The sequence below is a fragment of the Eleutherodactylus coqui genome, chromosome 3 (genome assembly GCF_035609145.1).
Source record: "Eleutherodactylus coqui strain aEleCoq1 chromosome 3, aEleCoq1.hap1, whole genome shotgun sequence".
Taxonomy (NCBI): Eukaryota; Metazoa; Chordata; class Amphibia; order Anura; family Eleutherodactylidae; genus Eleutherodactylus; species Eleutherodactylus coqui.
In genome coordinates, this window is record NC_089839.1 from 159,229,243 (window position 1) to 159,255,882 (window position 26,640).

The window sequence follows — 26,640 nt, forward strand, 5'->3', positions numbered from 1 at the left end:
TCCCCATTGAAATGAATGGATCAGCACTGTGCATGTATGACCGCCGTTCCATTCAATCTCCTCATAGTTTAAATTTATTAATGTTGGAGAGGATACGGACAAGGAGGCACTTTTCTTTATATATTCTGTGGTTGCCCTGAAATACAACATGTATGGAGGTTACTTTTCTCCCTTATAGATATAGGATCACGGGGGTTAGAACCCCTTATATCCAGGAAATGGCAATCCTCCTGCTTGGAATAGAGGACCTTCCAACTAGGCACAGGAAACTAGTGACACACATCATCCTATCAGTAAAATTGCATATAGCTAGACAGTGGAAAAAACTACGCACACCCACATTATCTGAGTTACAACATATGATAGCAGACCATTGTTCATTCAAAAAACTCTATGCTTATAAGAATGATAAAGTAAAGGATTTCCTAGACACATGGCAGGCATGGTTAATTCACATTCATACAGAATCGTAAGCTTGTCTGTTCTTGGGTAGGACGACGACTCCTGGGAGAGGCTAAAGGAGCTAGAAGTTAGAGGGTGTGAATAGAAAGAGCTAGAGAGAAGATGTTTGCATCTCCTGGTACAATGATGACATGTTTCAGAAAGAGATTATCAGTTGAGAACTAAAGTATAATATGGACAATACGAAGGGTTGGATCTCATCATCTCCACCGGCTCAAACCCTCCCCGGACCAACTAAATTTCAAACCCAGTTTCTCTAATATACCCTTGTTTCATAGTTACTACTTTGGGTTCAAATCTTGAGGTATGATATAACTATAAAATGGCATAGTAAGCTAAGAAGGCTTGAACAATCTTGCTGTTGGGAATTACTGTTGCTGTTGGGAAGTGTTCTGCAATCGGTAATATGAGATATGTATGAAAGAATTGGAAAAGGTGGTTTTTGATCTTTTATTTTTTCTATTCATTTTTGAACTTTTTTCTACACTTTTTTTTCATTTTTGATTGCTTATACAATACACTGCAATACTTGTGTATTGTGCATCTCCCTGTTATGCTATTAAAGGGAACCTGTCACGTCCCCACAGCACCATAAACTAAGTTATGGTGCTGTTTGGGAACTTTACAGGGAGCTGGGTGATATCTTTTTTATTGATTTGTATTGGAGAGCACATACTCAGCACTGCAATGGTGTCCCCTACTGAAGATCGCGTTGACACTGCAAATATGACTCTTCTCACAGTGCCATGCATGCGCTTTCCTATACAAGTTTATAAAAGTTTATCACCCAGCTCTCTGTCACGTCCCCTAACAGTAACATAACTTAGTTTATGGTGCTGTGGGGATGTGACGAGTTCCCTTTAACAGGACTTAAAGGGCTTGTGCCAACATTGAAAACTATCCCCTATCCTCAGGAGAAGAGAAAACTTTTTCTTTGTTGGGGGTCTAACTGCTGGGACTCCACTGATCCAGAGACCTGAGATCTCCATCTCTGAACTTCTTCTCTAATAGTTGTCAGACAAGATTTAATTTAACTGCTGCTTAAAATATTAAATCCGAGCAGAAATATTCCAAATAAAATCTCATTTAGTATTTCTTTAAAACATTCCTCAATGAAATATGAAAATTCAGTAATGGAATGTATGTAGAAAGAATTTTATCACTCAAACTAAGTAAAGTATCATGAATTTCCAAGCCTGGCAGTAACAGACATGAATAGGACCTTGTGACTCAAGGAAATGTTGTTGGTGGGACACATTACAGAACACACTAGATTGCTGGAAGGACGGAGGTTCTGATCTCCATCTTAATACAAGTTCCATCACCATTAAAGAGTGAGTATTGTTACAGATATGCTCGTGTTGTATTAGTAGTTTTATGCATTAGATAATGTTCTTTGAAACAACGCTGTCAGCAGTGATTTAGGAAGTTTTTCTAGTGTCCCTCCCTCTACATCCTAATATCAAGTACATTGTATTATGACATGAATAGAAGAGCAGCTTCCAAGCTGCTGCACCCGAATGAGTTTTTATGCGGATCAACTCAGTTAACTTGTTTGGAAATCTTTGAGCATAACAATCTAAATAAATGAACAAGTATTTCTGGTTTATGCCCTGAAAAAGTGTAACTCTTTTCTGAGTCTGCAAGATATACTATTAGAATAGCAGCTTCAAGACCCACAGTAACACGATCCACATAGGACAGTCATTTACATGCCATGACAAGTAAGTTTAGCTTCTTTACTTTCAAGTTTAAAGAGCACACAGCATTAATAAAGTAGAAGAAAACAACAAGAAAGCCAAAATCACCCAGCAGTATGTATTCTATACTCATATTAACCCCTTAAAGAACAAGCACAGTAAATTTACGGCACTTGGCCCTGGGCTTTAATCCCAGCTGTTGGTAAAAATATGGCACAGGATTAAAGCTTCTGCAATCAAATAGAAGAAGGTCCAGCTGTCACAGCTGAGAACCCGAAGGAGGTTTTTAACCACTTCTGCCCTCGCCTTTCTCCAATACATCGCACTCAATGAGCGCTATGCACTAAGAAGTGAAAGTGGAAGCGTTTCTTCCATTACGTGACCACTGAAATCCCTTGGCACAACAGAGCTGCAGGGTCCTGGCACAGCCTAATCAGCTCTGTTAGTGACTATTGTAACTACAAGGGGAGGTTTTTCCCTGTAACTGGGCTCCTATGTATGCCGCAGCTACAGTGGAAAAAGTGTCAAATAAAAAAAAAGAGAACATGTGAATGTCCCCAAGGAGTCTTATATGACATGGGGGACATAGATGGTAAAAAAATAATTACATGCATAAGTAAAAACAAATTACAGAATAAAAATATATACATAAAAAAGAAAATAACCCAAAGCCGATGCCAACCAAAGCTGAGGCCATATTCAAACCTCTAGGTGCCCTAGCAAGTAAACAAGACCCAGGGATCACATCCTGGGAGGTCACTAGGTGACAGAGGTAGACCCCTCCCTCTGTCCGCTTTTTATATGTCGCAGTCTCATTGACCCTAGCATATAAAGGGTTAAACAGCAGGGATCCATGGTTCCTTCAATCACTGCTGTTAGAGTAAGTGTGAGGTTGCCATCCAACAGCTGAGCACCTGTTCCTCCTGGCACAGGAGACCCATGCCAGGCTTCTGATGCAGCACCGTCAAAAATCTGCACTAATGCCCCTTAACAGCCGCCATCAAAAGGCTTAGGGAGGTTGTTAAGGGGTTGATATTTAACTTCCTATTGCTTATTTACATCCTTTTTAATAATGATATTTAGGTGTTGGCCAGGTGAATTTCAAAATGGATTATCATCTCCTGCTACTTTTTACAGTAGTCAGTCATGTTCTGCTTCCAATAAATGGTGACTTACTGATTGAAGGATTACGAAACATTCAGGTCAGTGGTGAAATTATATTGTGCTCATGTATGTCTGTTATGCATATCAATACATTTTACATATATAGAGAGTCTGCTAGTGCCCCAGGGACGTGGTCAGGTTCATCCTTGTCAGAGCGGGTTATCTACATATAGGCAGGTTCCTTCCGTGGGTAATGTTTTTTAGGAACAGTGTTTTCCTTGTGGGGGTTTTCGTTATTGTTTACCACAGTTTAGTGTGCAGTTGCGTAGTTTTTCAGGTTTACCAATCCAGCGCGTCCTGCTTGAACGTGACACCTGTATTGTTAACAGCATCTTTTTGTACCTGAAAAGACATGCAATTAGTGTTTTCCACACCACAAAATTCAACATAACTTTATTAATACTCAACATGACATCATCAACAACTCGAAAATGGATGCGGGTATTGAAAAATGATTACACCTATTAGTTCTTGAGGAAATTCTACCCATAAATCATGACCACCTTTCCATTAAGGTTTCATGGTCTGAATGCAAGATGTCTGCCACCAAGAGGACTGGCAAGTGCGGCCATAGTGCCAAAAAGTATTCTCCTACCCATCTACCCCGAGCACTGGATGAACCAATGCGATGGCTGTGATTGACCACAACTCAACCTATTCATAATTCCTGCTTCTACAATGTGATGACTGTTGATTGGTTTATCCACTGCTGCATTGATTGGCTGAGCAGCAGTGGAAAAACCAACCACAGCCATCGCATTGGTTCATCTAACACTACATTGATTGGCTGAGCAGCAGTCGAAGAACCAATCACAGCCAATACTTCCTGGAGGTGAGATTTATGAATCCCGTAACCAGGAAGTGATGTTGTATGAGTGGCCGACTACTGTGGGAAGTGCGTTGGAGCGCTAGAGAGCAGCGGGAGGGACCTGGACTGAGTCTGCTAGGTAAGTCTAATAAGACCTCCTATGAAAATAAGACCTAGTGCCTCTTTGGGGGTAAAAATTAATATAAGACAGGGTCTTATTTTCGGGGAAACATGGTAAGTGTTCTACAAAGTTTACTATTTGCATCTCTTTTCGTTCAGAAGATATTTTGGGTGGCCCTGGCCTTTGAATTACCGTGCGTGTGTGTACAGACTGATTAGAACACCTACTCAATAACAGGCTGGTCCATCTTTTTGGCTGATCACAACTTTCAGACATCGGGGAACAGATTCCACAAAGTGTCAAACATCCTCAATATTCAACTCAACCCATGCCCACTGCAGTAACTCTGTGAGTTGGTGCATATTTTGCAGATAAATGGAAGCTCCTTTTCTGCAATTTCCAAACCTCTTTAATGGGGTGTGTACAGGCAGTGTGGAGAACTCATTCTCATGTTCCTCCAACCACTAGTGATCCAAGCTGGATGACATGAAGCGTTGCCATGTTGAAAGATGGCACTGTGGTTAGGAAAGACTTCCTAAAGATATGGGTGCAGATGGTCAGCTAACAGGCCCCTGTAGTGTTCATCACTGAAGAATTGTGGTATGATAATCAACAGTCCTAGGCCATGCTAGGAAAACACTCCTCAGACCATGATACCTTCACCACCGGCCTGTTAAAGCTCAACAGTAAATCCATGGGATATGGCTTAATGCTGTTTCCATCAGATGTGGACACAGTCAATTATATGATTCAACAGGAAACAAGACTCATTACTCTAGACAACCTTCTGACATGTATCCAAGGTCCACTGATGTCTTTTCTGGGCCCATGCAAGGTGCTACTACTGATGATGCAAGGTCAGCAGGGGAACCACTGTTGGACTTCAGCTATTGAACCCCAGTTGACACAACTTATGTCACATAGTCATTGTGGAAGGTTGTCGAATTTCCTTGTTGTTGTACTATTGGGTCAGCTGGTCCACCATGGCATGTCATTGCTGAGATACCAGCGGTGTCACCTAATACTCACCTCTAGGATCAACCACAAGTGACTTGCCGCTGTGTGATTTTATGTTGGATATCTGTCCATGGTTCAGCCATTCTTAGTTCACTATTAATTCCGTGGTTCAGGGACAGCCAACAAACGTGACTGTTTCAGAAATACTGACATCACACCTCCAGGCACCAAATGGTCAAAGTCATTCAAGTCTCCACATTTACCCATGACCATGACTGCCAACTGTTGCCTTCTGGTGCGCAGAGGAGAGGTCAGCTCATTGTCTGGGAGCAGTGTCACACGCCTATTACATGGTACTGCGTTACTGATCGCAAGATGTCACACTCCAGGTGTTCCAAATGCAGTGAACGTTCAGTGTTCAGTGTTCAAACTTAATGAAAATGTTGAAATCTTGTCCTTGGTCTGATTTGTTCCCAGGACCCCAGAGTTAAATTTAAATATTAACCCTTTCCCGCTCCATGACGTACCGCTACGTCATGGAGCGGCGGGGTATGTATGAAGAGAGGTTGCGTGGCAACCTCTCTTCATACAGTTTGGGCGTCAGCTGTTTATAAGAGCTGACACCCGCGGGCAATAGCCGCTATCGGCCATTCGACCGATCGCGACTATTAACCATTGAAATGCCCCGAACAATGTTCAGGGGTCCCGCACGGCCCCCCCTGCGGTGAGATCGGGGGAGCCGTGCAGGTGACATGGCAGCCGGGCCTAATGAAAGGCCCCAGGGCTGCCTTACCAGACTGCCTATCAAGCCATCCCCGTGGGGTGGCTTGATAGACTGCCTGGTAAATTGCAGTATGACGTAATGCTATAGCATTACGTCATACTGCAGGAGCGATCAAAGTATCGCATGTTAAAGTTCCCCAGGGGGACTTCAAAGTAAAGTTTAAAAAAATCAATAAAGTTTTTTTAGTTGTAAAAAAAAAAAAAGTTATAAAAGTTTAAATCACCCCCCCTTTTTTTGCCATATCTATTATTAAAAAATCTAAATTATAAAATAAAAATATGTATTTGGTATCGCCGCGTCCATAAAAGTCAGATCTATCAAAGTAGTGCATTATTTTTCCCGCACGGTGAACGTCGTCCAAAAAAAAAATAAAGAACGCCAGAAATGCACTTTTTTAGTTACCCTGTCCCCCAGAAAAAAGCAATAAAAAGCGATCAAAAAGTCGTATGTACTCCAAATTGATACTATAGGAAACTACAGGACATTACGCAAAAAATGAGCCCTTGCTCAACCACGTTGACTGAAAAATAAAAAAGTTATTGCGCACAAGATGACCGCAGAAAATAATTGAAAAAAATTAAATGTTTTTGAAAAAAAAAAAAAGAGTAGTATAGTAAGAAAAAACCTATACAAGTTTGGTATCGTAGTAATCGTACCGACCCATAGAATAAAGTTATCATGTTGCTTTTGTTGCCGTTTGTGCGCCGTAGAAACAAGACGCACTAAAAGATGGCGAAATGTCGGGTTTTTTTTCATTTTACTCCACTTAGATTTTTTTTTAAGTTTTTCAGTACATTATATGGTACTTTAAATAGCACCATTGAAAAATACAACTCGTCCCGCAAAAAACAAGCCCTCATACTGCGACGTCGATGGATAAATAAAGGAGTTACGATTTTTTTGATGGGGGAGGGAAAAAAGAAAATGGAAAAAGAAAAAGGGGCTGCATCATTAAGGGGTTAAAGGGGTCCCAAAATTCCAACTTATCCCTTCACAACAAGATAGAGGATAACTAGCTGATCAGTAGGGGTCTAACGCCTAGGACTCCCTGCTGATCCTGAAAATAAGAGTCTGGAGCATTCAGTAATAAATGAAACTGGGGCTGCGCATGCATACCGCTACTCCATTTATTTCAAAGGAAGTGCCAAAAATAGAAGAGTACAAGCGCTTGTCAATATCTTCTACTGGTATTTAAATGAATGGAATGGTCATCGCTTCATTTATACGGAGAACATAGGGACACTTTTTCTCAAGAACAGTGGGGGTCCTAGCAGTTGGACAAGAATCATAAAGGTGGGTGGACATTTTAGAAAAAATCCCTTTAAAGTGAAGTGCTGTACTTCTAGGTAAAACAACTAAGATGGCATGAAACAAAATAATGTACAGTACAACCAGATTAAATAATTTTGTATTTTCCAGTTTTCTTTTTTAAACACATTTGACTGATGTACTGTATAGTGTGATGTGTTACATAATTTCATATTTAACTTCCTTTTTTTCAATTCTTCTACAGAAAAGAAGCATTGATGATGTAAGTAATATACAATACATGTACTGTAGTCATAAAGTTGTCAGCTGCCTCCTGTCTCAATGCAGAGTACTCATCAGACAATTTAAGGCAGAGAGCAGAGAGGAAACAAAAAATTCAGTACTTCTTCACAGAAATATTCTATGCACTAAAATCTACAACTTTTTTGCTAAAAATTGTTTTAAGTGGCATGATGAATTACCCACATAGTATATATATAATACAGTTGCAGAGCTTTGATTATACCATGAAAAATTACTAACAGAGAATGACAAATCAATTTATAATGATTGTACAGAAAAAGAAGTAACATCCATTTTCTTCCTAGAACAGCGCCACACCTCTCCATGGATTGTGCCTGGTATAGCAGCTTATTTACATTTAAGTTAATGAGACTGATCTGCAATACCACTTATAGCTTGTGAATGTGTGGCACTGTTTTCAGAAAAAAGCAGCCATGTTTTTTCTAATTCTGTACAGTCCATTTCAGGGGTCATATTGTGTGATGCCAGTGGGCGGACAGGAGGACCTCCCTCCCTCTGTTAAGCTCTTTAGGTTCAACAGTCGCTATTGAAAACAGCATCTGAGAGTTTAAACTTTAGGAAAAGCAATCTATGGTGTGCGTTTATGTCATTGAGTGCCAAGGGATTAACCCTTTCCAATCCACTGTCTGGCATCTGAAGACCTTCTGATTGAAGGCTGTACAGCTCCGATGTCGGAAGACGTCCGGCAGGGTATTCTTACTGTATATTACTGGCCGCTCTGTTGTTGGGGGCCTCTCCAACATGTCTCCTACCTCAGTACCGGCTCTAACCAGCAGACGGCGCCATTGTATAATGGCGGAAAGAGAAAGCCCCCTAGGAAACCCTGAATCCAAACTTGGATTGCAAAGGGTTAAGTACTTTAAAATACTCTACAAAAAGCATTAAAATGACCTTATTACTTTTTCATGCTATAATAATCTATTTGTATTAATCTATGTTGTGCCATTCAGTCAGTGAAGGACATAGAGGTCTACAGTATACATATCAGCAGTCAGGTGACGTCCCGCTTTGCCCATAATGTCATCAGAAGCAGAGCCATTAATCGAGCCAATGTATCGAAAGAAGTCATCTTTGATGTGGATCTACCAAAAATGGCTTTCATTACTAATTTCAGCATGTAAGTACAACAAAGGGTTATGTAAGTACAACAATATGCTAATGTCTGCACAGTAATATCAATGGGACATTTTTTTCTGTGTGGATACATTACTTTGGTTATTCCTGCCATTTATCAGCTGTATAAATTGCATTAAACAGGACTTTTGTTAGAGATTTTGAGATTTTCAAGTTCTGTTTCTGCCTCAAGTCCCCATTTCAGGGTTTGAACTAAACCCAATTACCCTGGCTCATGTATCCCAGACCAAAAGACACTAGCTTTTCACTAAGGGGTAGATAAATGATTTGAGATAATCCCCACACTCCTCACATGCCATGGTCCATTTTGTGAGAATCTGGACAATGCACAGGAGTTCCCACTGATGTAGTAGGCAGATGCAGATTGGGGGGGAATATTACTAAAAGCTCAGTTCTGCACGAACCCATATACTGCACAGTTCGTTTTAGCAGAACCTATTAGGCGGTTGTCACATGGGAGATAAGACGGGGATGGACATGACTTCAGGTTGCCCAAATTTTGATCCGAATTGAGTTCTGGATTTTATCTTTACAGTTTGACAAGTTTGTTGTTGCATTTATAATTGAAGAAACTGTACAGTCCAAAGACTGAAAGCCTTTCTGGGCCCCCCATGGGTATATTAACCAATTTCCATAAAATTATATACATGTACAGGAGGTGGATAAAAATATGGAAACACTGTACAAAATGCATGCCTTAAGTTACATGGAATTATAAATCATATTTCAGTGAGACATGTAGAGACTAGAGATGAGAGAGCATACTCGCTAAGGGCAATTACTTGAGCGAGTATTGCCCTTAGCGAGTACCTGCCCGCTCGGAAGAAAAGATTCGGGTGCTGGCACGGGGCAGGGAGCAGCGGGGGAGAGCGGGTCGGGAACAGAGGGGAGATCTCTCTCTCCCTCTCTCGCCCCCGCTCCCCCCTGCTCACTCCCGCAACTCACAACCAGCCAGAGCAGGGCAAGAGGTGAAGTAAACACAAATTTGGTGAGAAAACTCTCAGCCAAGCAGGGGTCACAAGGGCAGCTCAGTGCTGATAATTAAAATCCAATGCATTTCATACAGTGTTTCCAGATTTTTATCCACCCCCTGTATATCATTGGGATTGCATGGACACAACAGCAGTAACTGGCTATTACCAGCAGGATTGTGGCCAAGACTGCATAACCAGACAGATGCCATAATAGAAAAAAAAAGAATGTGTTAAACATGAACAAGCCTGAAAATAAAAAATAATATATAAAATAAGCCTCTGAGCTGTCATCTATCAGTTTATTAAAAATTCCACTCAGTTGTTTCTCATTTACTGCTGCTTCTGTGTGAACAAAATGACAGCCAATATTTCTGTAAATATAAAATAATTTAAAGAATTGTCATCAAGCTTTCCCAGACCTCTTATTGCGACATATCCTAGCTTTGCAAGAATTTAGGAGTAAAGGTTATATTTTGTCACTAAACACTGTGTTCCAAATTATTATGCACATGCCGTTTTTGTTGTTTTTCCAGAACAGACATTTTCTGCAAAGATTTTTTTTTCATCCTCAACAGTTTTATTACAATGCGGGTGTTATTACAAGTGGAAGGACTGATAATGAGATGACTTTATTTATACCTTGAAATTAAAACAAAATACGTTCATAAAAATTATTATGCAGTTTTTGCACACATGATGGCATTCATATTATTTCCAACATAAATCTGTTATTTTTCACATGCACGGATAATTTTGTAAAAAATAAACACACCCTAAGGGCTCAGTCAGACGGGCGTTTTTTCGTGCGATTTGCGCATGCGTCCGGCGATTTTATAAAACCATTGCTTTGCAATGGTATCGGACACATGAGCGCTTTTCATGCGCTCGTCCAATAAATTATAGAACAGAAATCGCAGATCGCACCTATCTGCGATCTGCGAATCCTGTTCTCTTCTCTATATGCGCTCAGTGGGGCCGGCGGCAGCAGCGCCGACCCCATTGAGAACATATAGTAGACAAATCATTCTCCTCTGCCACAGCTGTAACAGCTGTGGCAGAGAAGAATGATGTTTGCCCATTGAATTCAATGGAGCCGGCAATACAGCCGGCTCCATTGAAAGCAATGGGCTGCCGGCGGTTGCGGGATGAATTTTCGGTAAGGGCTTAAATATATAAACTCTTCCCTGTGATAGGGATAAATCCATGTTACGTTAATATGCTGTGGGGCTCCAAATCAGAGCTGGTTATGCCGGCCACCATGAGAAAGCAATAGACACAGGCATCACGGTCGTGTCTTAGAGCAATCTGAGTTTATTGTGTACTTTGTCTTTCTTATACAAGAAATAGTAGGCGTATCAGAGGTTGAACTGCTTTACAGAGGTCGACCTGTTTTACTGGTACATAATTTTGTCTTCTCTATAAACAATGCTTTATTTGTTTGTATGTAGACATCGTGTCTGGTATCCTGATTATCATCACACTCTACATTAACAAAGCATTCCATACAACCTTTTGATCAGTGTAACGAGATAAACAAGCTCTTGGAGACATGATGGACGCTTAAGATTACACCTGTACTTAATGTAATTAAGTACTAAGCTAAATGTACGAGCATTTAGCAGACCTTTTCATAGGACACAGAATAGAGTGTACAATTTAGGCCTACAGCCTCCGGAAACGTATATTACAGATGGATGAAATGTATACATATATAAGTTTTCATGTTCATAACCCTCACACCTGAAATTCATCCAGAAATGTGTAAAAACCAAAAAAAAATATATACTCACCTTGTCCCGGCAGACGGAGTTCAGCCGCGGCCGGCGGCAGTTCTCCTGAACTGCTCAGAGTAGTATTCACCAGCCGGGGATTTAAAATCCCCGCCTGCTGAATGAGCTGCCTCTGATTGGTCACAGCCTGACCAATCAGAGGCAGCTCTCACTCACACCCATTCATGAATTCATGAATGGGTGAGTGAGTGCTGCCTCTGATTGGCTCAGCGCAGGGACCAATCAGGGGCAGCTCTCACTCACACCCATTCATGAATTCATGAATGGGTGTGAGTGAGAGCTGCCTCTGATTGGTCAGGCTGTGACCAATCAGAGGCAGCTCATTCTCTGAGCAGTTCAGGAGAACTGCCGCCGGCCGAGGCTGAACTCCGTCTGCCGGGACAAGGTGAGTATATATATTTTTTTTGTTTTTACACATTTCTGGATGAATTTCAGGGAAGGGCTTATATATTTAAGCCCTTCCCGAAAATTCATCCCGCGATCGCCCGCAGCGCATTGCTTTCAGTGGAGCCGGCTGTATTGCCGGCTCCATTGAATTCAATGCGCTGGACAGCTCCGGCCCATTTCTATTGAAACACGGCTAGGAGCAGTATTTTCGGCCGATTTTTCGGCCCCGGTCACGCGATTTGCGGATGCGCATCCGTCATGCGATCCGCAAATCGCGGGAAAAAACGCCTGTGTGACTAAGGCCTAAAACCAAAAGTTTTGGACCAGTTTGGGACCCATCACCTGGTCTGAAAGAGGAGGGTCCCCTCTAGACGCCCTGGGCGGGATTAGTGACAGGGATCCTGTGGGTTTGTGAACCCTAAATTATGGACTTTGTGTTGCAAGCTGTGCACATACGTTTGCTGTGCTACATAAATAAATTCTGTCAGGCATCAGTTTTAAAGAAATCCAAGTGTCTACACATGTGGTGTGCATTTTTGGTTCGAGAGGTTGGTGATCCACTGGTGAGTAACCCTACTTGCCACATATGGTGGAGGATGCGGGCACGTAATAGTGCACAAAGCTGAAAGTGGTGTGCAGAGTGGATGTCGGCTGTGAGCATTCCTAGAGAGAGGAGTTACCACTGGAGTTTGAGGGGTTTTTTTTGCAAAGGCCACTGCTTGTCTGTTACCTAGACGATTTAATTAGGATTTCTCTCATGTGACTATTGTCTCATTGGACTGTTTACTTGACCATTTATTTAAGTTTTGGGAGAACCTTGCGTCCTATACTCCAGTGGTTAGCTTTAGAAAAATAGTTTCCAACCTTCCTGCTTATTATAGTTGGTTTAAAAAAAGTATACATTGTTTTCCTGCTGATATCCATTAGTTATAGTATATGTAAACACTAAATCCATTTTGTAGGGTAATAGATGGAGTGACATATCCAGGAGTAATTAAGGAAAAAGAAGCAGCTAAGAAACAGTATGATAAAGCTGTCTCGAGGGGTCAAACAGCCGGACTCGTCAGGTACTTTAAATGTCACTATTATACAGTATGCATTCATTTTTAAGTTATTATATGTATGTACACAAGATACAAATAAGATCTGTCAACAATATAATGTGTATGGGAGCAGCCTGAGTGTGGTTATGCTGAATCTTCACATGACTGACCCTCTATACTTTTGGGAGATACATAGAAACCGCCATCTAAACAGTTCAGGTGAAAAGTTGGAGTTAAATTTTAAAAAAAACAAAAAAACTTTTACTAATTTATTTTATTTTTGAGAGCTGTATAACTCCCTATGAACTCAGTTCTCCCTAGGGGTGGCTGTAGACAACATCAGTTGGAAAATTCCTTATTAAAAAATCCCATTTGCTCCTAAAATGGGCTGCCACCAAAAGTGTTTATGGGGAGGCCAGGGGAGATAGGTTTTGGCTGAATGAGCACTTGGCCGATTAACTATCTGTTTTATATAGCTAGCTAAAGGCAAGTTGTCTTTGAAATGTCATGAAAATTGCAAGACTTTCTTTTTATACCTTGTGTTCAGATTTTTTTCATTTTATTGTAAAACGTGGATAATATATCATTAGATACAAGAAGCCCCCAATATTGACCTACAAATAAAAGATCATATGCTGAACCACTATAGATCTGCTGCAAAATACAACACACCAATTTATAGCAGTCTGGATCCCATTTGTACAGAATCTGTATTTCCTCTGCAGCCATGTAGGAGCTGTAGAATAATGTCGTATTTGATATTTGCTAGTGAAGCAATTCAGAAATATTTTTTTCACTGCAAAATGATTACAAATGTCCAGCTACAGTTTTGCTAACCACATTAATTGTAGCATAATGAGAGCCTTCTAGAGTAGTGTGGTGCAAAGTATCACTTCATGCTGGGAATAGTAGTTTTGAAGTGAAGATCCACAGCTTGTAGCAGGGCTGGATATTAGGGATTGCACCAAGATTACAAATTATCCCCTATCCACATCCTCACTGCTGAGACCCTACAATTCTAAAGAACAGGAATCTCATGTCCCCCTTTGTCACTGCAAGGTCCGCTACTCCCCCCACACTGACATCAAAATGAATGGACCACTAGTAGAGATGAGCGAGTATACTCACTAAGGCACATAACTCGAGCGAGTAGTGCCTTAGCCGAGTATCTCCCCGCTCATCTCTAAAGATTTGGGGGCCAGCGGGGGGCGGGGAAGAGCGGGGAGGAATGGAGGGGAGATCTCTCTCTCCCTATCTCCCCCCGCACCCCCCTGCTCCCCGCCGCAACTCACCTATCACCGGCGCCGGCCCCCGAATCTTTAGAGACGAGCGGGGAGATACTCGGCTAGGGCACTACTCGCTCGAGTAATGTGCCTTAGCGAGTATACACGCTCATTTCTAACCACTAGCCAAGCATGTGCAATCAGTACTTCATTTATTTCATTGGGGTTGATGGAAATACCCAAGCACTTGCCACTCAGGTATCTCTGCAATCCCATTAAAAATGAATGGTGCATCACCATGTTTGTGAGCTACGTGCTCCATTCAGTCTTCTCACTGCAGAGGTGCAATAATTTCGTAGTGAGGAGCACAGAGGACACGGGATGTTCTTCAGATTGTCGGGGTTCTCAGCGGAGAGATCCCCACTGATCAACAAGTTATCTCCTATGCTGTGGATAGGATATAATTTGTAATCTTGATAGAAGCCCTTTAGGGCTATAGAGACCCATTGGCAAATAATATGGCGGTGTTCTCAATCCAATCTCTGAGGCCTGAACCCTACTTGCCTCCTTCTCACAGCCAAATGTAGGAGAGGCTTTATTCCAATCATTGAACGCTATGAGAGTCAGGGACTGGCTGGCAAATTTAAGCCTGCGGGGCAAGCACAAAACACCGGCCAATGAAGAGTGGCCCACCTTTAGGATATACTATTTAGTGTAGATTTTAATGAAGAGGTGAAATCTACTGTAGATCTACAGCAAAAGAAAAAAAAAAATTTCTGCTGTTGCAAATCAGCTACATGTGAATGCACCCTTAGCACACTCTCAAACATGTGCTTTCTACCTTGATTACCGCGGCATTTCGAACGTTGCGCTAATCGCAGTAGAATGCTGCTATTGATTTTAATGGGGTCTCGCTGACCTGCGCTCATTGGGAAAAATGTGTGATCATTGTCCACTGCGGGTGGCCATGGTTCTGCCGTGTGTAGCCAGCCCCTACATGTCCTTCCAGTCTAAGGCTTTTTTCACACGAGCGCATATTGGCTGGCATTTTCACGGCCAGCCAATATGCACTGTGATCTGATGCACTGGATTCTAATGCAGGCTTGGTTCACACAGGGCAGAATTGCCGTGGAATGAATGTCTGTGTGGACTTTCTGCACAGAAATTCCACCAGCGTTTTTAATCCTGGGATTAGCCAGCAAAGTGGACGATATTTGCAAACATCTCGTCTACACACTATGGCCAATCTGTTGAGGCCAAACCGCGCTGAAATTGACATGCTGGGCGGAATTCAAATCCGCGGCATGTCAATTCTTTCTCTGTTTCCGCGGTGGCCTCTCTCCTATCTATGGGGAGAGATAGCCATAGCAGAATGCCGATGGCAAACCCGCTCCAAATCTTGTGTTGAAAGATCGCGGGTTTTGCAGCTGCATTTCTCTGACTGAAATCTTGCAGAATTTTTGTGCGGTCATTCCGCGAGATTTCCGCAGGATTTCGGTCTCCAGCCTTAGGGCAGCCACATACAGGAGTTAGTGCAAAACTACTCACTCGCAATATATATGTGCAGTGAAGGAGCATTTGGTGCATATTTGCAGTGGGTTTTCCTGAATGAATATGCCACTTGTAAAGGTGGCCTTAGACTTCAAAATACTGAGTCATATCTTTGCATGGCTAAGGGTCCATTTACACGGAACGAATGTCTGGCAAACAATGTCAAACTCTCGTCCCTGTGTGTCCGTGCTCCCGTGCTTTCACGCAGGAGCTACTGGTGCTGGCTGGATCATGGAGCAGCCAGCAGGGGGGCGGGGGCAGTGCAGGAGATTTCTCTCCTCGCGCTCCTCCACCCCTCTCCATTGACATAACATAGCGGCCTTTCAGTACTGAACAGCTACTATTTAAACTGAACGATGAGCGATGAGCTCATCGTTTCTGCAGCATAACAGATCAGCGATGAGCTTATCACTTATCGTTCAGTTTAAATAGCGGCTGTTCAGTAGTGAACGGCCGCTGTGTTATGTCAATGGAGAGGGGGGGAGTGAGAGGAGAGAAATCTCCTGCACTGCCCCGCCCCCCTGCTGACCGTTCCGTGAGTGAACCAGCACTACCAGCTCCCGTGTGACAGCATGGCAGAGCGGACACAGGGACGAGTGTCGGGCATTGTTTGCCAGACAGTCATCCCGTATAAATGGACCTTATCTCTCCAGCTCTTCTTAATTGTACAGAATCACAGAAAAGGTGCCCAATGAACAATGGAGCTGTGTAGTGGAGGTTCCTTAGGTCTCCAAGATGGTGATGGCCCCAGGGCACATGTCCCATTTGCCCTCACTGTAATTTGTCCCTTGGTTGTAGAGCAATGTTCTAAAGTCAAGAAATAAGGAATCATGAACCATTCACTATTTTTGTTTATATACATAACACTGCCTCTCAGCTACATATGATGGATCAATGCCATCCTAGAATGATCTACAAGATCTACTTAACATTGAGAATAGCAGTGCAACAGCAACCTCCCTTGTGGCTATACAGCACTACTGTCATATATATAGAAAAATAGAATAAAAAAATAATTTTTTAAATCTTATTTGTATAGCGCCAACTTATTCCGCAGCGCTTTTTGGTAATTATTTTATTTATTACCCCGCACCAAGCTAGGTATATAATTTTAATTATGGTGATAAATTCTAGTTCAAGACTTCAACGAGCAGATGCTCATGCTCGTTCCTTCTGCCTTGATGGCTTTGGTTTACCTTGTTCTGTCTAATACCTCCACAAATACTTGGAAGATTATGCAATCATCTATATAACAGAAATCATGTAAATGATTTACACAGGGCCTCAGGAAGAAAAACGGAGAAATTTACTGTGTCAGTTAACGTGGCTTCAGAAAGTAAAGTTACATTTGAGTTGATCTATGAAGAAATGCTGAAGCGTCGCCTTGGAACGTATGAGCTGCTTATCAAAGTTCAGCCTAAAACTCTTGTGAAAAGCTTTCAGGTATAGTCAATGCAGTAGTTAATGTACATGTTAGCATTAACTATACTTCCATCCAAATCATGTATTTGTATGTGTAGCTAAATTTGTGACAGCAGCACAGTAGAGGCCCCCTGTACTTGCAGGGAAGCTCCGTTACGATTCTTTAGAACACTGAGCTGTAATATGATTATATACTTGATCCCTGAGCGCTGATTAATAATTGCAATCTAGCTGCATTTTCAAATTTAAGTAAGGGCTCATTCACAGGGGCGTATTGTCACTGCATATTACATATGCGTATTTCCCCTGCGTAACATGCAGTGAATGGAGGCAATGAAAGTCTATGGTCTTTCGTTCCTCCATTCACACCTGTGTGTAGGCACTGCGTATCAATGCGCATGAGAAATAAAGCACAGCATGCCCCATTTTTCTGCATATTAAACGCAGCCCTTGAATGGGAATGTGAAAAGAAAAAAAATCTCACTGCGCATGTCCATGATGTCATCTTTCCGGGCATGCGCAGTGGCAATCGCAACCCGTACGTGATCTCTGCTGGCAGAGCATATGGGCTGCAATACGTACAACGCTGTAGTATGCGCGCAGCATTGTATGCATACGCCCATATGAATGAACCCTAAGAGGCAACCTAAAATCCGTCTTCCATCTCATCAGAGGAACAGGTTGCTGCTTTATCCTTGGCAATGATTAAGGCCACTTGTACTTGACCAAGAAAATCATGCAAGATTTGTGTGTTACGAGATGCACAAATCTTGCAATATGAACCCCATTCTTTTGAATAGACCCCTATACATAAATGATTTTACCCCGCAGCCCGGCATGCCCTAGCTTTGGTTGTTCCCTAGGACTGCCTGGCCTATTGTTTTCAATTGGGCCATAAAAAACGAGTGATGCAGCTTCCCTGAAGTGATGGGAGACGTTTTTGACACAAAAATGCTTCACATCCACTTGTGTGAAATTAGCCTAAGGGTACCACTAGTTCATGTGTATCCTGATAATTGCTGAGCTGCACTCGCAAGGGCAGGGGCAGCCTGGCAATATACACTCTTACATAACCATTAACAGTGCTCATGCAATAGTGCCCTAAGAGCAAAAACACATAGGTGCATATGCTAATATGCTCGCCACTACGGAGCGTATTATTGCATGAACCAGGGGGTTTTTTTGACAGTTTTAACTCCGTGCTAGTGCATGCTAGTTTTAAAAAAAAAACGGGAAGATAGGTCCTACTATGCATAAGAACCCCGATAGTGAAAACAATGTTTCACTTCGTCCAGTTATGTGGCCGTGATTTTCACAGCCGCATAATAGGACTAAGACATGTCCACATGTGTAGGCCCTAACACTACAGCTCTCCATGCTCAGATTAACTTCTAAGGCCCCCTGTCCACGGGCGTTGCAGTATCCCGCAGCAGATCTCCGCAGCGGGAGCGGCCGCCCCGGAGCAGGAGCCGGCAGACGGATCTCCGCTGTCAGCCTATCTGACATATAGGCTGACCGCGGAGAATTGCAGCAATTTGCAGCATGCTGTGAATTTCCGGACGTGAGCGGAGAATCTCAATGATTCTTTGCTCATGGACATGGGGCCGGCGCTTTCCATAGCAATACTATAGAAAGCTTCAGAAGGCGTGATTCACCGGCGATTTCATGCCCGTGGACAGGGGGCCTAAATACAAGCAGAAACCCACCACAAACTTGCCATGAAGTCAGTACATGGTGTGTTGGCTTCCATGAAAGCAAAGATAAATTTAATGAGGTGCAGGAGTTTTTAAAAAAATGTTAGATTATGATAACTTTTTTAATCACCAGTAAATCCATAACAAATTCACAGTTAACTACTACTAATAATAATTAGAGATGAGCGAGCGTACTCGGATAAGCACTACTCGCTCGAGTAATGTGCTTTATCCGAGTATCGCTGTGCTCGGGTCTAAAGATTCGGGTGCCGCTGCGGCTGACAGGTGAGTCGCAGCGGGGAGCAGGGGAGAGCGGGCGGGAGAGAAGGAGAGAAAGATCTTACCTCCGTTCCTCCCGCTCTGCCCTGCAGCTCCCCGCTCTGTGCCGGCAGCCGAATCTTTAGACCCGAGCACAGCGATACTCGGATAAAGCCAATTACTCGAGCGAGTAGTGCTTATCCGAGTACGCTCGCTCATCTCTACTAATAATCTTTGTTTGTATAGCGCCAACATATTCCGCAGCCTCCCTAAGGCTGGGCTTGCATGACTGGGTCGTATTTCACATGTGGGAGGCCCACAGCGTATTCCAGCTGTGAGCCCGGTCTGTGACCTTGCATACAGCACGTAATTGTATTGCGTATGACCGTGTACGTACGCAGGTGGCCATGCACAGTACAGCTTTTTTTTGGTTGTTTGTATTTCCTGCACCGTCACGTAGCGATAACTCGGGTACCTGCAGCCAATGCACAATGTAATTTGTGCAAATTATTTCCACAGCTTGTGGATGAGATTAACAACATCACATCCACTTTGCTGCTACTATAAATGCCGGGGAGGATCCGCATGGAAATTCAGCAGCAAATCCAGCCCATCTGGCCCCCCCTAAGAATCTGATCCTGGAAATTGTTTCAATTTGCTGAATTTTGTCTTCAAACTTTAGATTGAAGTAAATATACAAGAACCACAAGGCATCAGCTTCCTAGACACTCAAGCAACTTTCATAACCAATGATTTGCTACCTGCATTACAAAAATCTTTCGATGGAGAAAAGGTAATTTTTTGTGAGCGATGAAATAGTAAAAAACGTGTAGCAGATCAACATTAGATCAATCAGAATAAATATATGTATAAAAACATGCTAGTAGTTGCTTTCTCTAACATTTACTTTTTTCAATCCTAACTTTTTCTGACAGCATACTATATTTAAGATGACATGTCTTTCTTGTCTTCAGGGCCATGTGTCTTTTAAACCCACAGTAGATCAGCAGCGTTCTTGTGCCAACTGCTCAACCACCTTACTGGATGGAGATTTTATTGTAACCTATGATGTTAATAGAGAATCACCTGGAAACATTCAGGTGAAGTTCTTTTCTTTTTAAACAACATGAGCTCATCTAATAACCTGTTATCTCATAAACCCGATAATGTACTTTCATTAAAAATGTTGTTGCTTTACTACCGTAAATCAAGTTTGACGTGTCTGCCACTAGGGAGCTCCCTTCCAGCCCATCTGCAATCCACTGCCTGTTGTTAGGAATTAAGCTTATCTAGTTACTTAGATGCTAGGATGTGAGGGAGGGGCTATTTACATAGGCTGCTCCCTGCAATCACAGGATGACAGGTCTGTAGGCAGAGTGTCAGCAATCTCCACAATGTCTGCCTTTCCACTTACTAACCTTTCAACCAGAATCTCTCTGAATGCCTGAATCATCTTGGAAAAGCAGAGGGGGCATTCAGATACTGCGTCTTTGCTGGTTGGACAAGAGACAGCATTGGAAGTGAGGGTAAGAAAGTATAAAATAGTGAACTATTTGCATAATGCTAGGCTACATGCTCCCTGCCTGAATGTGGATTGCAAAACGCAGAACAACAGAAAACTGGGGAAGATCAGAACTTAACATGAAAGAGGGTGCAAGCAGTAACAAATGAGTGGGTAAGGAGAACCTGTTATATTTTTAAAAACTTGTTGAAAACTGAGACATGCTTTAACTGTATCGGAAAACTACAGCTGACACAGCAATAATAAAAAATTATAAATGGCCATAGGCAGAATGCAACATATCAGTAGAGACTAGATTACTTTGTTAATTAACAAATTAGAGTGTTAAGGCCCATTTACACGGGACAAATGTCGGGCAAACGATGCCCGACACTCGTCCCTGCACATACTCGCTCCTGTGCTGTTGCACAGCAGAGAGTATTGTTGGCTCAAATGGGCAGCAGGAGGAGATTTCTATCCTCGCTCTCCCCCACCCCTCTCCATTCACTTAACATAGCGTCCGTTCAATACTGAACGGCTGCTATTTACACTGAACGCTCATCGTTCAGCTCATCGTCCATCATTTATGCAGCATAATCGATAAAAGATGAGCTGATCGTTCAGTGTAAATAGCAGCCGTTCAGTACTGATCGGCTCCTGTGTTAAGTCAATGGAGAGGGGCGGGGGAGAGCGAGGACAGAAATCTCCACCTGCTGCCCCACTGTGAGCCAACAATTCTCGCTCTTGTGCAGCAATACGGGAGCGAGTATGTGCAGCGACAAGTGTCGGGCATCGTTTGCCCGACATTCATCCCGTGTAAATGGGCCTTTAGATGTAAATATGCATATGTTTCAGATAGCTAAAGTGGGTTCTCAGAATAATTTTCTTCCAAAGTCTGGTATTGCTGAGGCTATTGTATGTTGATATGGGGCTACATGTATTCTATGTAACAGTTATTAAATATCTTTGTTTTACTTATTTTTCAGATTGTCAATGGATATTTTGTTCACTTTTTTTCTCCTGCTAAATTGTCTACCGTTCCAAAAAATGTAGTTTATGTCATAGACAGAAGTGGCTCAATGGCGGGTAAAAAAATGGATCAGGTAAAGCATGCTAATTTCTGGTTAACTCAAGTTGCACTTTAAATTTATTTTCTCTTCTTTGTATGGAATGTTTTTAATTTAAAGCATACCTCCCATTTACATCTCCATTCACAAATGCTTTTAAGCCCCAGCCCAATCTACCCAGAAACCCCAGCAAAGCATCCCCGAATGCTTACTTATATTAAAGGGGTTGTCTCGCGCCGAAACGGGTTTTTTTTTCCATAGGCCCCCCGTTCGGCACAGGACAACCCCAAGGGATGTGTTAAAAAAAAATTTTTATTACTTACCCAAACCCCCGCTCTGCGACATCTTCGTTCTTCCTACTTCTTCCTTCACCAAGATGGCCGCCGGGATCTTCACCCACAATGCACCGCGGGTCTTCTCCCATGGTGCACCGTGGGCTCTGTGCGGTCCATTGCCGATTCCAGCCTCCTGATTGGCTGGAATCGGCACACGTGATGGGGCGGAGCTACGAGGACCAGCTCTCCGGCACGAGCGGCCCCATTCACCAGGAAGAAGACCGCACAGCGCAAGCGCGTCTAAAAAAGCAAGAAGACATCAGAATTAGACGGATCCATGGCGACGGGGAAGCTAGCAACGGAGCAGGTAAGTGAATAACTTCTGTATGGCTCATATTTAATGCACGATGTACATTACAAAGTGCATTAATATGGCCATACAGAAGTGTATAACCCCACTTGCTGCCGTGAGACAACCCCTTTTATATTTACGTAAGCTTGTTCCGCTGCATGGGGCAATCCTGCAAAAAAAACAGGACTGCTGGAAAGTATGGTTAAAGTAATAGTTTTCTTTTCATTCCTTACTAGAGATGAGCGAGCACCCAAATGCTCAGGTCTGCGTTATTCAAGTCGAGCTTTTCGTAAAATTCGAGAGCTGTACTCGAGTAACGAACCCCATTGACTACAATGGGAGACTCGAGCATTTTTGTATGTGGGACGCCGGGTCCCGAGCTTTTTTTTTTTTTTTGGTTTGTGTTTCTCTCTCTCCCTCTCCCTCTCTCTCTTCCTGCCAGACAAAACAGGCACATCACAGCAGGGAGGAGCCAAAAGCTGGGGCGGGGTCGAACACGATTTGATGCTCGTTAGAGTAACAAGCACCATCGAGTACGCTAATACTCGAACGAGCATCAAGCGCGACAAAGTACGTACGCTCAACTCTATTCCTTACCTTTAAAGATCTTTGTTTCCTGTCAAAGAATGAAAACATTCAGGTTTCTAGTGTGGCTCATGCACACTACCATAAAATGGCTCCAGACAATCTCTATTTTGCACTAATCCGTAATATGGCACTTATGGAAGCTTATGGCTCTTTTGTACTTCTCTAAATCTCCAATTTCACACAGAGGTGTATGAAGATTTTTTCTGTTATATTCTGTGCCGTGTTCCATCTGTATTCAAACTCCGCAAGTTTGATAAAAAAGCAAGAAGATAGGTCCTGACGTAGCTTTCTTGCACGTAGTATTAACGAGTCCTATCTTTTCTTATCCATAGTATTAATGGGCGAGAATACCGCTAATAAAAACGAAACCATTGAAATCAATAATTGGCCTTGTTTACACTGAAAGATTATGGAACCAACGATCTTTTGAACAGTAATTCTTTCATGTAAAAGGGCTCTAAGACAATACCATTTTTCAGAAAGATTGACAAGAATATAATATGCTAATTAATATTGTGGAAACTAATATTCTGCAGAGTAAAAAATGTGAGACTCCAGTATATACTGTATATTCAGTCGGTAATTCATGGAGTAAATGCTACTTATGTATGTATTCTCTCCTTCAACAATCTGTATTTAGACAAAAGAAGCCCTTCTTCAAATTCTGAATGACACCGCACACCATGATCACTTTAATTTCATAGTGTTTTCCACTAACGGTAGTATTTGGAAAGATTCTTTAGTCAAAGCAACTCCAGAAAACCTAGAAGAGGCAAGAGCATTTATCAAGAAAACTATTTCCGATGGATGTAAGTTAAATTGTCTTGTATAAATTTATCAACCAGCAACTTTATATCTGTTAAATAAATAGAGGCAGAACCTGAAGTTTCTGGGACCCAATGCAAAATCTGTTACAGGTTACCTGCGTACCGCATGCAATTTAATACTGAAGTCCTCTTATGTGACAAAGGGATCTTTGGGCACCCTCAGGCAACTAAGCTTGGGTGCTACTCATACATCTCCCCCATCTACAGCATTGAAGGGTTAAAAGAAGTTGGGGGGCCCCAAGACAAACTTTTGCACCTGGGCCCATGAGCTTTTAGCTACGCCCCTGCCCCCACCCATAGCTACATCTCTAATAATTTATGGTTTTGCAGCTTTTTATTTTCAATTGGAGCAACGATAGCATGCATATGGGCATTTAATACGGAAAATGACTGTATATGCCACTGTACAGGTCCATTGTCATGACTTTACCTTGTACAACAACCAACCATTAGGCTGGCTTCCCATGAGGGTAAGCATATTTGTGTACACATAAGAGCTACATATTTGCCGAATGCACAATGCTTTTTTACATGTGCATTGGCATATACTTAGCTGGTTTTTGCTCACGCCAAAAAAGGCAACATTGCTCCCAGCCATTGAAATGACTAATTAGTCTAATGAGTTCAAAATGTTTTCTTTTTCCTTTGTAATTATGCAATGTTTCACACATCACCTGGCATACCGTTTCCCCGAAAATAGGACAATGCCTTATATTAATTTTATCTCCAACAGATAAGCTAGGGCTTATTTTAGGGGATGTCTTGTTTTTATAGGAACAAAAATCTACATTTATTCTTGAACCAAAAAAAAATTAACATTTATTCAAATCTAATCATGTCATCACATTCTGGAATAACATCCTAACTTTCCAAACCCTGAATTTCTTGTGATTGTGTTTCTTTTTTCCATGTACAACAATTTACAAAAAAAAAAATCAACATTTATTCTAAGACAGGCATGTCATCATCTTTTGGAACATCATTATAACTCTCCAAACTCTGAGAACAAGTTGCATTGTGAACTTCTTCTGACTCGATTTCCTTTAGGACCATTGGCCTCCATTTCTGATGTTTAGCAATAGCGCTGTCGAGCACTTCTTGTCCAAATAGCCTGCTTGTAGCGCATTTGCAACGCAACAGTCAGTGATTTTGTCCCATGAATTCTTCACCCAAGTAACAACCTCTTCTAGTTTAGGCTTCACAAAGTTTACACGCTGATTTCTCTTCATTCTATTTTCAATGTAGTCATTATTTTCCGTGCACAAATCGTCCTTGAATGGCTTGTTTATTACAACATCAAGAGTCTGGAGACAGGAAGTCATTCCTGTGGGAATCATTATTTGGTCTATTTTTCTCTCTTGAAGGAACTTCTTCATGTTTTTGGCACTGTGTTTGCTGGCTGAATCCCAGACAAGCAGACCTCTTTGGCCGCCTTGCAAAACAAGCGGGAGCATTAACCCCTTCAGTGGCAGGTTTATTACCACCCTGTCGGACCTACCAGGGCAGGTTTTTTAAATGAGCCAATCATTTACTTCCAACTAACTTTCCAGTTGAATTCCAAGAGCCATGACTTTTCCATTTTTCCATTGACACAGCCATATGAAGGCTTGTTTTTTGCGGGACAAGTTGTATTTTTTAATGGCATCATTTTTGGGTAAAGGGAGAAAAAGGTGGGGTTTTGGTGTTTTTATTTTTAATTTTTTATAGTTTTTTTTTTTTTTACTTTTTACATTTTTGTCCCTTTTAGGCGGACTTGCATAATACTTTTATTTTATTCTTCAAATACTCTGCTATGCTGAGGCATAGCAGGGTATTAGACAGGCTATAACGCTCAGACAGAGTCTGAGCGCCATAGCCTAATTTAGCTGGCAGACCCGGAGGCTCCATTCAAGCCTGATCACATTGCAGGGGGTCCAATGGTGACAGAGGGAGCCCCCTCCCTCTGTCAGCCCTTTACATGCTGCGGTCGCACAGACTGTGACATGTAAAGGGTTAAACAGCGGAGATCAGAGGTTTTCTCTGTTCTCCGCTGTAAGAGCTGGTGCCTGGCTATCATCTGACAGCCGATCACCAGCTCTCCCTGTCATGGGGATCATCGGCTGGCTTCTGACAAACCGATGGTCTCCGTGGCAACGTGTAAACAGTGCAGGAGTTCAAAAAAAGAAGTGGAAAGTTGCCAGCAGATCTGTTATATCTTCACGCTTCTTTTTTTATTCTCAAAGTATTTTATTAGAATTTTTAAATTAACAGTACAATCTGCATTATTGAGTCCCCTCGCAGGGGGTATCTTAAGGTCAATAAAACATATATCAAGTTAAACATTGAAAAACAATAAAATGTAGAAGGAAGTAAGAAAAGAAAGAAAAAAGGGAAGAGTAGGAAACAGGAAACAAACAGAAAATAAAAATAGAAAGTATACATATGAAAGTGAGTAATGATTAAGATTCCACACCATTTGGTACTGTCCACTAGGTTAGCTTTTTTGTATTCATTCCTCCCCCCAACCTCCTCCATCCACTTTGTCTTATTCTACATGTGGTGTGAATCGTCCTTGTCTCCCCGTTGTTGTTGTTATACAGTCCCTTATCTCTTGTCCTCGTCCGCTCACAATCCCTCTTCATCCGTCATTTCAGTATGTATTCGGGATGATTGCTTATCTTTTTTTTTTCCTGCTTCTTTTTTTAAAGTCCTGCACTGGTTCTCTGTGGGACTGTGCAGGTGGTGTCCAGGCAGAACAGAATGCTACAGCTTATGGCATTGTGTTCTGCATGGTCCCATAGTGAAACATAGCCCGGAAATCTTCCGGGCTATATCACTATGGACAGTGGAGCTAGTCTCAGAAAATTTCCGCGATTGCCACTGAAGGGGTTAAATAGACTCACTTCCTTATAACGGCTTGCTTGCACCAGGCTTTTACAGTTTCAAGGATATAAATTCCCGAAACCCGTTCAATCTTCTTTCCCTTACTAATGATGAGAGATGTGAC

General features: G+C 42.2%; 1 protein-coding gene across 1 annotated transcript in view; it reads left to right on the forward strand.

The window, feature by feature from the left end:
* The first annotated feature begins 1,712 nt into the window (after window positions 1–1,712).
* The window catches only part of LOC136621172 (inter-alpha-trypsin inhibitor heavy chain H3-like), a 64,349-nt gene continuing 39,421 nt past the window's right edge, over window positions 1,713–26,640 (forward strand). The window contains exons 1-10 of the mRNA XM_066596446.1: window positions 1,713–1,796; window positions 3,246–3,364; window positions 7,510–7,527; window positions 8,519–8,685; window positions 12,816–12,920; window positions 16,951–17,113; window positions 19,727–19,837; window positions 20,019–20,144; window positions 21,532–21,648; window positions 23,468–23,636. Coding sequence (XP_066452543.1) covers window positions 3,269–3,364; window positions 7,510–7,527; window positions 8,519–8,685; window positions 12,816–12,920; window positions 16,951–17,113; window positions 19,727–19,837; window positions 20,019–20,144; window positions 21,532–21,648; window positions 23,468–23,636 — 1,072 coding nt within the window. The 5' untranslated portion in view covers window positions 1,713–1,796; window positions 3,246–3,268. The remainder of the gene's footprint in view (window positions 1,797–3,245; window positions 3,365–7,509; window positions 7,528–8,518; window positions 8,686–12,815; window positions 12,921–16,950; window positions 17,114–19,726; window positions 19,838–20,018; window positions 20,145–21,531; window positions 21,649–23,467; window positions 23,637–26,640) is intronic.